Source organism: Leptonychotes weddellii, chromosome 14 (assembly GCF_054177405.1).
Source record: "Leptonychotes weddellii isolate Sample4059 chromosome 14, ASM5417740v2, whole genome shotgun sequence".
Classification (NCBI taxonomy): Eukaryota; Metazoa; Chordata; class Mammalia; order Carnivora; family Phocidae; genus Leptonychotes; species Leptonychotes weddellii.
Genome location: NC_138382.1, coordinates 4,952,287 through 4,965,639, shown reverse-complemented (window position 1 = coordinate 4,965,639; position 13,353 = coordinate 4,952,287). Strand labels below are relative to the sequence as shown.

Sequence of the window (13,353 nt, the reverse complement as noted above, 5' to 3'; positions counted from 1 at the left end):
GGCTTCCTCCAGCTTTGTTGAAAACAGAATTTGGTACCACCTGTTTTGCAGAAGGATTTGTTAGTCATTACAGTTTGATAAGGGATCAATATTTCTAATCAGGCTTTTGTTTAGCAGGATGTAGTTTTTCTACACCCCGAGGCAACGCATCACATTGGTGAGAGGTACACTTTCTATGAAGTGGAAGAAGATGATGATAAAAGAGGAAGTGTTTTAGGGGAACCCCAAGAGCCTTGCCTGGAAGGCTAATTCTCAGGCACACTCAGTTTGGGGAAAGAATACTTGGGGAAGATGAAGGATTAGAAACTCATTTCCTAAAACTGCCTGTGCCTCTGTGAACCCTCAGAAAGTCTTGTGCTCCCCATATACCATAGTTTGAAGAGCAGCAAGGATTTCAAGAATAAATAATTAATATTTAAGGAATAAACCTGTCCCGCACCTGAGCCATCTCCGCTCTAGGTGATGACGCTGGCAACGTGGCTTCCCAGGAACAAGAGGCAGCCCTCAGCTGGAGAGAAAGAGTGGAAGGACTGGCCTCAAACTGCCCAGAGACCCTACATGCATTACAGCATTCAGAGGCGAACAAACTCAGAGGCAGCGAGTTAGGGGTGTAGACACTGGATACATCAGGGGATCGTGAGAATGTAAAGCCTCTTTCCTCCAATTGAAATCAGATGAACTTCAAAGTTCTGGAGTTCATCCCAGTTGTGGATGGAGGATATGCAATTAAGATAGAAGGCAGTTACATCCAGGCTAATGACTCTCCTCATGACTCATTGAGAGTTGAGGTAAGAGGAGGTCTTTGGACCAGCTCTCTGGACACTCACCACATGCCAAGAACCATGCTCGGTTCTTTATGTTCATTATCTCTTTTAATTTGTACAATAATCCTCTGTGGTAGGTGCTACTATGGCTCTCCTTTTACAGATAAGAAAAATGTGAGATTGTAAAGGTGAAATAACCTGCTCAAGGTCACAGGTGAAAACATTCACCCTCATGTCTAATCCTCCTAGTTTATCCTTCCTTGTACTAGATCATGAAGTCACAACATTGCTGCCAAGGTCAATGGTCTTTAGGGACCAAAGTCTATGGACTTTCCAGAAGACAGAACAGATCCTCTGAGGCTTACTGGGTGAGACTGGGAGGAGACAGAGAAAACCCAGAACAGTCAGTGTGGGCTGAAAGAACAAGCTGGTGAACAGAGCCGAGTCTGTTCTATACTCGTTAGAGGGCTTTCCCAAAATGGCCTTTTCCAAAACAAACACAAGCTTGAAGGTTCTCTTCAGACTTAGGTTCTTGGCTTGTGTTGTGGTGAGGAGAGCCCTTAACCTAGAGGAATGGGGACAGCTAAGGACCTGACTGGGCTTCCCAAGCCCACCCCCCTTCACTTCTCGGGACTTCAGCTGCTTGATTTGCAATACGTGAGTGTTTTCCAAACTTTTTAGACTGTGTCCCAGAGTGAGAAAAAATATTTTACATCACAATCTAACACACACACACACACACCCCCCCTCTGAAACAAGAGTTTCACAAAAGTACACTCAGCCCCACTATGTGTTGCCTTCTGATCTATTCATTTTATTTGGAGAAAGACACTCACCTGTTGCTACTCACTATGATGCTTTAACCATGAACGGCCAGCAAACCACGGTTTGACAAACTCTGGATTAGAGGAATAAGCTTCTCTTAAAGGGGAGCTTAGTGATCAAGTCAGTGTTGTTCCTTGGGGAAACTGTGAGCCAGGCAAAGCTTATCTTCAGCACCCTCCTGGCTTTCAGGGACCCCCTTCCTGCCTTCCCTCTAGACCCACGTTATTCCTGCAACTCCTACCCTTACCTACCTTCACCTCAGCTGCTTTATACTCAGATGTTAAAAACTATTTCTGGGCAGGTGCTTCTGTTTTCTCTAAGATAGCCCCGTCTCCTTGTAACCATCCTCCCAGCTTGGGCTTGTGCTAATGCCATACAGATTACAGTCTTTGAAACGACTCACCTTTGACTTTCAGAGTCAGGTACTTGTAGTCCCAGGCGACCCCGTAGATGACCAGGCAACGGTACTGGCCTGCGTCTGTCACTTGGACTCGAGGGATGTGGAATAAGGCCTTCCCCAGGGGCAGCTTCTCCTCCAGCAAGCTGGCTCTTTCGCTCTGCAAGGATGTATCGTTTTCCACCTTCTGCAAACTGGCCTTTAAGTATCCGAGTTCCACGTGACCTCCGGTGTCAAAGTAACACTCCAGGGTCACATTGCTGCCATAGTCTACTGTGTACAGTTCCTTAGGGACCGTCACTGTGAATAAAGCTGAACAAAAAACAAGACGTTTTCCCATTGTCTGCCTCCACATCTCACTTCTGTACAGAGTAGGGGCCGAGCAGGCCCATCCCACCCCATGTCCCGAACTGGGCCATCCTTCGGGCTCCTTTCTCTCCTCTGCCCTGTCCTGTCTGGCCAAGAGTGGAACTCTTGATCCACTGTTTTGAGGTACTTCTCTCCTCTCAACACGCCCCACTTGTGCAGCTGATTGCTGTCCTATTACCCAGGGCCATTCTCTCCATATGGATCAAATTATACCCTCCCTGCCAAATACGACCTCCTCTCATGACTGGGAGTAATAATAATTATCATTTGTTGAGTTCTTACTATGTGTTCGTCCTCTGCCAACACACAATCTCATCTAGTTTTCCCAGAAAGCCAGTGAGGTAGAGAGCCATCCTCTTTTTAGAAAATGAAACCAAGGCACAGGAAAGTAGCCAGGATCAGACCCAGGGATTGCTAAGCTCCAAGAGCCCTTAAACACCGAGTCACACGAGCCCACTGGACAAGCTTCTTCTTTTCTGTCAATAAGGAGAAAGGAAGAATAGAACTAATATTTAGTGTATACATAACTATGCACCAGGCACTGTGCTAGGCTCTTTATAACTACATCACTTAATCCTGAAAATACAACCATGAAATATGTATTATTATTTACTGTTTTAACAGTTGAGGAAACTGGCTCAAAGAGGTTCACACCAGGACATGCAGTTAGTAAAGTTAAAATTTGGAGCCAGAGTTTGGGGCACCCAGGTGGCTTAGTCGTTAAGCGTCTGCCTTCGGCTCAGGTCATGATCCCAGGGTCCTGGGATCGAGCCCCACATCGGGCTCCCTGCTCGGTGGGAAGCCTGCTTCTCCCTCTCCCACTCCCCCTGCTTGTGTTTCCTCTCTCGCTGTGTCTCTCTCTGTCAAATAAATAAATAAAATCTTTTAAAAAAATTCAGAGCCAGTTAGATGTTTGGCTTAAAATTCTAAAGTTTCCACTGCAACAATATTTCCCAAAATATGAGGCACACATGAAGCATGCAAGATAATTTTATTTAGGGTAGAATTAAGGCCTAAACGGAACTGAATTATTCAGGGAGGAATTTACTTCCTCTTCAATTCTGTTTCAACCCTTCAAGTAACATATAATTTGCAACTAGACTTTCTCACCTCCAACAATGGCTATTTCTCCTTTTAATAAAACAGAAAGCTCCCAGGCAGATGCTGTAAATATCTGGGTAGAATTTTATAAAACTACTTTCATCACATTTATTTTTTGCTTATGTCCTCTATTCACCAGTAACAATGATACCTGTTTTCCATTTACCACAGGGGTTTACCATTTTGCTCAAAGAATAAAAGCTGAGTTGACTTTAAAGAATTCTATAAAAACAATGGCATGAAGAGTGGTAAAGCAAAGTCAAACTAACGAAGGTAGTGTATGCATGAATACACAGTGGGAAACTATACAAGATTATGCCGCCTCCATCATTAATGAAAGGGTATTCATCATATGGAGGTGTGGCAAGGCCTTAAAGTAACTTCTGAATCATGACAAAAGATTAGATCAAATTATATTCAGGAGAGCTTGCTTCATTCATTTATTTAATTAGTCAAGACATCCATTCAATAAATACTTGCAGAGGCTTCTAAGCATATGCTATTCAAGGAGTTTTTACCCTTATAAAAAGTGGTACAGTAAGAGCATGGGGTTTAGTGACAGACTGACTGGATCGAGATTATGAGCCCTTTGATCTTGACTGTGTCATTTAGCTCTGTGAGCCTCTGCTTCTTTATCTATAAAGGTGCAAGGGTAATATCTGCCTCAAAGTATTGTGGTGAAAATTAGACAAAATGGCACATGTGAAGTGCCTTATTTTGGCAGGGGATAGGCGGTCAGCAGACATTGGTTCCTTTCTTTTGTACCCTGTTATAATTCTTGGGCAAGTGGTAATTCGTATATGAAACACAGGGCCATGATATTTTATAAACCAGAACAGCCCATTCCCTGACCATCCTGGGTAAGAGATTTTTTTTAAAAAGATTTTATTTATTTGAGAGAGAGCGAGCACGCACATCGCGCATGCACAAGGTGGGGAGGGGCAGAGGGAGAAGCAGGCTCCCTGCTGAGCAAGGAGCAGGATGACGTGGGGCTCGATCCTAAGACCCCAGGGATCATGACCTGAGCCGAAGGCAGGTGCTTCACTGACTGAGCCACCCAGGTGCCCCCTGGGCAATAGATCCTAAAGTATAAATAAATTTTGGGTTTACGTGGCTTAAATGATTCACATGGCAATTCTCTTCTGACCCGAGTTTCTCCTCCTATAATCCTGCAAGACTTTGAAGGCAGTGCCCAGGCTGAATATGTTTCGGTATCTTCCATTCCAGTTAAGGGTTTGGCAAATGGCAGCAAGAGGGAGAAATAAGAAAGGATGAGCCTAACCCTACTCACTTCTGCTTTCCTCTCATCAAACTGCAACTTGCCCATGTTGCACAAACTGGCTGGCGTTCTTCATCATCACACAGCACATTTGATAGTTATGCCCAAACTTGAGATTTATCAAGAACAACTGGGCAAGTTTACGTTTTGCCAGCAACCCCTGTTTTCACCATCACTAGAACATTGATGTGCCTTTCTAAAAGATCTACGGGACAGGAGAGAGTTCACATCTGCCCTGCATGCTTTTGTGCAGGCTGGGGTGGGGGCAGGTCTAGAACATGACTGCTTATCAGTAAAACGCTGCTGATCACACCTGCATTTGCTTGGACAGGTTGAGAAGACTGTGGGATGTCCCATGTGAAAAGAGATTCGTGCTTCCGAATGTCCTGCATGGTTCCATTTCATGAAATCCACTTGTAGTAACTCTCCCTCAGGCTCTCCCTAATAGGACCGTCTTAAGGGTAGATCCCTTTCTGATGGGGATCATCACCAAATTTTCAGTTATTAAGTCCCCTTTTAACCAAGACAGAGCTACCCGCTACCAAGGCCACTCTGGTCTGAAGAGGAATATTCACTTACTCATTGATCAAATACATAAGTAACTATTTTCTTCCAGGTTCAGGAATTCATTGTTACTCTCCTATTTTTTTTTTTTTTTATTACACATGATACAGCAGGAAGCAGGGAAGAGAAATGGGATTTGCAAGGAGGTTCAGTTGCTGAGTCTGAGATATAAGTGTCAGAGGACTTTGGGCGTTGCCTCTATTGAATTTATTTAGCAGATTTATTTACCGCACGCAGGCTTTCTTCTCATGAGAGAGAAAACGTCTGTAACTTCCTCTGGAACTCCCCATAGCAGACAGCAGAACTCCCCTGTTTACACTCTGGGCCTTTGACAAAAATCCATTTTCTGCTTGCTTCTTCTCTCCTCTGCTTTGTGCAGAGTGCATGTACAGGGTTTGTAGGCATAAAGTGTCTTACCTATTTTTCAGCTAATGTTCATAAGAGGAAAGAGCAATTAGCAAACCTGAATCAAATATCTGAGTAGCTCAGAATAACTAGAGGATTAATTGTTATTTGGTGTAATTTTGCCTCAATTAAAGCTTCTAAGACAGGCAAAGCTGTGAGCTTGATTACTCCATAAATTTTCAGGAAATGCACTATGCTTTTAAGATCCTAAATTATTCTTACTTATTGTAAATTACAGAGGCAAAAAAAAAAAAACACTCTTGCAAACAACTGCATGAAGATATTTTTCTCAAGCCTGTATGCACATCAGTGCCTCAACTTTGGCCACCATTGGAATCACTGGGGAGGCCTTTTAAAAAAAATACTAGGCCCCACCTTGGATCCTTTAAATATGAATTCTAATTCATTTGTGAGGCCAGCATCAATTTTTTTTTTAATTTCCTTGGAAGCTTCTAATGCGCAGAGTATTGAAAACCATTGGTTAGATAAGTAAAACACCTTCTCAGGCAAACATCTTTTATTATCCCGCCTTTATTATCTTTTATTATCAACTATCACCTTCACCAGGGAGCAAGTGAGAGATTTTTGAATCTCAGGCTCGGTCTCAGACTTAGGGAAGCAGACTCCACATTTTAACAAAGTTGAGGTGGTTCATGTGCACATTACTGTCTGAGAAGAAGACTTATAACATGAGCCTGCACTTGGGCTGTTACTGGGAAGCAGAGTAATCGTCAACATTTATTAAACACAGTGAGCCAGACACTGGGCTAATCTTCACATCATCATCTCATTTGACGTTCCCCAAACTCCGCAAGGTAGTAGTTATCGTGGTGAAACTTAGGCTTACAGAAGTGATACAACTTGTCCAAGGTCAAAGAGTGGTAGCTCATGGGGTTGGAATTCCAGTTCATATCTCTGTGTCTTGAAAGCCTGTACTAACAACTCTCCAGATAGGACCACATATCCTCTGGCATGTACATATGACATCCACGAAGGAGATAGATACGCTTTTCCACTTTATGCTAAAGAAAATACATTTAGGGGTGTGCGTGTGTGTGTGTGTGTCTGGGTTCTTTATTCTGTTTGAGCTCTGTCTGTTTTTATGCCAATACCATGCTGTTTTGATGACTATACCTTCGTAATACAGCTTGAAATCAGGGGTTATTATATTAAGCTCCAACCCAGCACTGAAGTGCTGAAGTCACGAGACAAAGGAGAAAACTGGAAAGTTTCCGCAACTACAGAATTAAGCAGACAAAAACAAAGCAGAGCAGGTTTTCCCATTCATTTGGCCCCCCTGACTAAATTAAAGGGTAACGCGTTTGGCCAGGGCATGAAAAATTCACACATGCAGTTTCTTTAAACAGATGAAAGCAGCAGGCTTTAGTAATGCTGGAGTCTTTTTGAAAGTTCTTAGGGAAACTGTGTATTTTATTTGCTATCAGGCATCAATAGGAGTCAGCACCTGTCATGTCTCCAGAAACACAAAACAAATCATTTGCATTACCTCCTAAGATAGCTTCCCCTTTAAGCTAATTTCATACTTTTTTTTTTTTCCATTTGGTAACAGAAGCTGAAGTTTTTTTCAGACTCTGTACTTAATGAACTTGAAAGGTGGGGGCTGCTTTACAGAACCACAGGTTTCAGAAAACTCTAGTTCCTAGTTGAGGATAGAAGCCTGCTCTGGGCACCTGACTCATCTGCTCCTCTCTGTAGGAATACTGCACGGGGACATCTCATCTCTTAGAAATCCTTTCCGCAACCTGATTCTTCTGCTTTGTATACCTCAGGGGTCTGAAGAAGTAGTTTTAGAGCGTGAAGATAGGTTAAGGGGAAGTGACCCAGGGTGTGGTCCCCACCCCAGAGTGACCTCAAGCATCACCATGGTCATGTGACCCCCTGATTTTTATCCCTCTCCGGAGGATGAAGAAAGAAGGAAAAAAAGGAAAAAAATCAATAAAACGAATAATAATTGGGGTTACTTTTCCTCCAAGACATGACAAAGTACAGAAATGAATATTTCCCCTTAAATGTCTCTGGGTTACAAGATGTCCTTAGGTTTTGAAATAAAAATATAAGAAAAAAAAGAATTACAGAAATCAGAAGAGTGTGCTATGAGGGAAAGCATATACACAAAGGACAGACTGCGGAATGGAGTTCGGAAATAGACCCACACAAATATGGCCAATTGATGTTTGACAAATGTGCAAGGGCAATTCAATGAGGAAAGGACAGTCTTTTCAACAAATGGGGCTGAAGAAACTGGACCTCCAATCACAAAAAAGAAAAAGAATTACCTTCAACCTATACTTTATATCTTCTATGACAATTAACTCAAGATGGATTATAAACCTAAATGTAAAATGTACAACTAGAAAGTATTAAGAAAACCACAGGAGAAAATCTTTGAGAGTTTGGGTTAGGCAGTTCTTAGACATGACGCCGAAAACACAGTCCATGTAAGAAAAAAAAAAGATCAACTGGATTCCACCAAATTTAAAATCTTGGCTGTGCAAAAGACACTGTTAAAAGAATGAAAAGATGAGCCACAGACCAAGAGAAAATATTTGCTTATCACACATCTGATAAAGGACTTGCATCTGGAATATACAAAGAATTCTAAAAACTTAGTAAGAAAATGAATAAACCAATTAAAAATGGTCAAATAGTTTGAATGCAAACTTCTCCAAAGAAGACATATGGATGTCCAATCGCCATGTGAAAACATGCTTATCATCATCACTAGATACTAGGAAAATGCAAATTAAGCCACAAATAGATACTTCTACACACCTATTAGAATGACTTTAAAAAACACGACAATGTCAGTGCTGCCAAGAATGTGGAACAATTGGAGTGCTCATACTTTGCTGCCGGGAATGCAAACATAGTCTAGCCACTATGGAAAGGTTTAGTGGTTCCTTATAAAGTTAAATATATACTTACCACATGACCCAGCATCCTACTCCTAGGTATTTACCCAAGTGAAATGAAAACCCTATGTTCTCACAAAAATAAATACATAAGCATTTATAGCAACTTGATTTGTAATTGCCAGAAACAGGAAACAACCCAAAAGTCCCTCAACTGGGGAATGAATAAGCAAAATCCGGTATATACATACAGTGGACTACTACTCAGCAACAGAAAGGAATAAAGGGTTAGTACATGTAACAACATGGATGAATCTCAATTGCATTATGCTAAGTGAAAGAAGCCAGACAAAACACATCTCTAGGTATCTAGTGGATAATCCCATTTATATGATAATCCAGAAAATTTAAAACCATAGGACAGAGAATAGATCATTGGGTACCCAGGTTTAAGAGTTGGGGAGGGCTTTTTGTTTGTTTGCTTGGCAAATGGTGGAATTGTTCTGGATCTTGATTGTGGTGATGGTTATATGATCACATGTTTGCCAAAAACTCATAGATGTTTCTATTAAAAAGATTGAATGTTACTGTATGTCAATTTGAAAATAAACAAATGTTTAAAAAATGAAATGGGGGCGCCTGGGTGGCTCAGTTGGTTAAGCGGCTGCCTTCGGCTCAGGTCATGATCCTGGAGTCCCAGGATCGAGTCCCGCATCAGGCTCCCTGCTCGGCAGGGAGTCTGCTTCTCCCTCTGACCCTCCTCCCTCTCATGCTCTCTGTCTCTCATTCTCTCTCTCTCAAATAAATAAATAAAATCTTTAAAAAAAAATGAAATGAAAATGTTTTCTGCCAGTTTTCCTTTTGAAACTTTAAGCTGTTTTATAGATAACAGAATAGAGCACCCAGAGACATACAAGTAAGGAAAGAGTTCATGATGAATGGTTCATGTGGGTCATACTCAGAGTCAGTCTTCATCACAGTCTTTAGGAAACACATTTTTTTTCAAGCATTAATCCAGCAAGAAACAATTGTTTTTTAAATAACTGTAATTTCTCTCAATAAAGGAATGGTTAAATAAACTACAGCATGTCCAATAAAATATATAGAGCCACTTTAAAATGAGTGATATCTGTATTTGCTGATTCGGAAACTATAAAGAACATATCTTGCTGAGTGCTTACTAAGATTTCTTTTAGTGATATTTAGGAAAATTTTTTAATGGAGAAATGGGTAGATAGTACAGTGTTATGGGGAGGAGGTTATGTAGGACTGGGGCAGGGGAAGGGTTTCGGGGAAGGCTGGTACAGTTCTACTACTTGACAAGGGTGACGGTTACAAGTGTTCCCCTTATGGTAACATGATGCCTTACACTTGTTTTATGTGGTTTTCTGTACCTGTGGTATCTTTTACAACACAAAAGTTTAAATACAGAAAACTTTTAAAGGATATCGAATCAAATAAAATGAACTCCTGTGAATCCATCACCTACCCCAAAAACCAGAACATTACTAAGGACATACATCTACTTCCTCCACCAAAGGTTATCAGCATCCTGAATATTGTGTTTATTAATCTCTGGCTTATTTTTTAGCTCTATCATATAGATATATATTGCTTAGATCATATTATTATGATATGCATATCACATGCATTATATGTATATATTATACATATATAGGTATATTGCAATATATAAGCAATATATGTAGGTATATATTTATAAAAAGGACACTGTGCTGTATGTTGTCTTCTGTGTTTGATTTTTTGTGTTTTTTTAATCAATATTATGCTACTAAGACTCTTAAATGTAGTTGCCTATTTTTGTAATTAATTTATTTACACGCTATATATATTTTCCATTCTGCTAATATACCACAATTTATGCATTATCCTGTCGATGGGCATTTGGTTGTTTTGGGGTTATTTTGGAAGGACTAACAATGCTGCTGTAAGCATTCTTTTTAAAATTTAAAAATAGAAATTTACATAGGGTAATAAAGAATTATATTGATTCAATTCATGTTCTCTGTTTTTCCTTCTCAAAGAGAGTGCAAGTTTAGGGGTGAACAAGCACAGTGAGGGGAATGAGGCCATCAGTGTGGCCATCCTGAGAGTCGTGGCTGTTCTCGGGCACCAGATGCTACAGCCTGATGCCTTCAAACGCTTTTTAAAGCATTCTTTTTTAAAGAATTCTTATATTTTAAAATTTATATTTTTATCATACAAGTAAAACTTGTGTATTTCTTTTAATAGACAAGTAAGGGTATAATACTTCTTTCAATATACAAGTAAATGCATACTTCTTGTTAAAAAAAAAAAACACCTGGGAAACATAATAGTTAAGATTGTCCTTTTTAATTCTCATCCCAGATCGCTTCCCCTCCCCAGAAGTAAGCATTCTTATCAGTCCTTAGATCCTTTTGTTACTTTTCTCCCCTCAGGTAGCCTCTATGAGAAAACTTTGAAGTTAAAACTCCTTAATTAGGGAGACATGAAAGGATAAGACTTACAAAGAAAAAATACCCCTGAGGAGAAGGCAGTCCAATTTAGGCAGGTAATTAATATTTGTTTGAACTGATACTATCTGCATAATGCATAGTGGGAAGCAAAGAAGAATTCCAAATTTGAGGAGAAAGCAAGATACAACATGTTTATACTTTCCTTTTGGTTAATTCTTAAACATAATTCATCATACATACTTTTTGGTTTTGTGAACGAACATTCAATATATGTCAATAATCAAACTTAATTCCAAAATCCCATTCCAAAGTGGGAAGATTGGGGGCTGTCTGCCCTGCCTGCCTATCATCATCACCGTAGCACGGTAAGGGAGAAAGGACATTAGCTGTGTCCTAGCTTGCCTGTGCCACTTACTGACTGAGTAATCTCGGGTAAATTAAATAACTTTTCTGAATTCCAGTTTCCTCATCTGCCAGATGGTTATTGTTTCTGTAAGACAGGGACATGGGCAAGCACAGGCCACCCTGGGCACCATTCTTTTTACTGTTCATGTAACAGAGTGTAATCCCACTTCCTCTCAAAGAAAGCCTTCAGCCTGAGGACCCCCATTCTCATCATTGGCTTCAGCTAGGGGCAACTGCTTACTCCTCTTTCTCAGACCCCCTCCTTTTGCCCTTTCTTACCTGCTGTCTGATGAAGCTGCATTCCCAGGCTCATGATTAGCAGAAGGAGGAACATGGTCTGTACCCGATCTGAAATAGACAATTGAAAGTCTCAGAGCCTCCTGCAGTTTTGCTGGGTCTCATGATTTGGTGATTTGCTCATTCCTGAACACAGGGAAATGACCCATAAACAAGCCCCTGGAGAGAAGATAAAACTTCTCTTCCAGGAGCTCCGCTGTACCCCAGTCTACTGCCTCCTGGTGGTCTTGAAGGCAGTAGAGTGGGGTACAGCGGAGCTCCTGGAAGAGAATTTAAAAGTTGATTGCCTGGAGGAGAAGGGAGACAAGGTAAGAGGAAGCAAGGTGTTCTTTATCAATCCAAATTAGGGGCTCTTTGTCCTTTTCTGACTATGAACCAGTTCTCATGAATCACCCACACTGGTGATTATCTGAGCCCCTTTGTCTCTTCTACGAAGCTTCCCATAGTTTTTTCAGTAGTGGGTCCTTGAAAATCAAATGATTGTCAAATGGATAATGCACACCAACTTCTTCAGGTGGACTTGGACTCTGGGAGTCAGATACTCAAGGATAGTGCTCAGTAGAACAGAGCTAAATTCTCAATAAACACTCGTTATTTGCCTGAGTAGGAAAGTGTCAAGTTCTTTTGAGTGTTGTGATGGAGTTTGCCCATTATTTGAACTACCTGATACTAAGAAGTTTAGATAGAGAGAGCACAGAACTGGCTACACTGAGTGGGTTGCCCAACCTTGGTCCTGCTCCACCTCCTACGCTTCTACCTTTGTTCTCAGACTTTCTTGAACCCAAGGACTTCTCGTGGTTGAGGCAAAAGGGATCTGGATCAGGTGAATGACATGATCTCATTACATTTTCAAAAGAGGACTCAGCTTTGGTGTAGACAATAGACTCTTGGGAAGGACAGTGGGTTGGACAAGATTAGAAGCAGGATGACCAGTGAGGAATGTTTTCACAGAGATGATAGTTTGGATTGAGTGATGGTGCTGGTAGAGGTGAGAAGTGGTGTGAAGGAAGGTATATATTATATACAAATATATATTTGTTCCTTAAATTTATTTTTTCCAGCAGCCTTATTGAAGTATAATTGACATACAATAAAGAATTGTGTGTGTTGTGTGCATGTGTGTGTATATACATATATACTTAAAAGACAGACAATACAGTGGTACAATTCAGTGGTTTTCAGTATATTCACAGAATTGTGAAATCCACACCACTATCTAATTTTGGATCATTTTCATTACCCCAAAAAGGAACCCACTACCCATGGACAGAAACTTCCCAATTCCCCTTCCCTCTTCTTCCAACCTCTGGCAACCACCAAAATAATTTCTGTCTCTATTGTCTTGCTTATTCTGGATATTTCATAAAAATGGAATCATACACCATGTGGCCTTTTGAATCTAGCTTCTTTCACTGAGCTTAATATTTTCAAGATTCATTTATTTTGTAGCACATATCAGTACTTCATTCCTTTTCATGATTGAATAATATTTCCTTGTATGAATATACCACATCTTGTTTATCCATTCATCAGGTGATGGACATTTAGGTTGTTTCTACTTGTTGGCTTTTAGAATAATGCTGCTATGGACATTCATGTACAAATTTTTGTGTAG

The 13,353-nt window shown here is 40.6% G+C and overlaps 1 protein-coding gene across 1 annotated transcript in view; it reads right to left on the bottom strand.

Annotated features, from left to right (window-relative positions):
- PDCD1LG2 (programmed cell death 1 ligand 2) overlaps positions 1 to 11,821 on the bottom strand; it is a 42,973-nt gene extending 31,152 nt beyond the window's left edge. Inside the window, exons 1-2 of the mRNA XM_081802757.1 lie at positions 11,721 to 11,821; positions 1,993 to 2,298 (exon numbers count right to left, since the gene is read on the bottom strand). Of these exons, the coding sequence (XP_081658883.1) occupies positions 1,993 to 2,298; positions 11,721 to 11,775 (361 nt within the window). The 5' untranslated portion in view covers positions 11,776 to 11,821. The remainder of the gene's footprint in view (positions 1 to 1,992; positions 2,299 to 11,720) is intronic.
- Between the last annotated feature and the right edge of the window lie 1,532 nt (positions 11,822 to 13,353).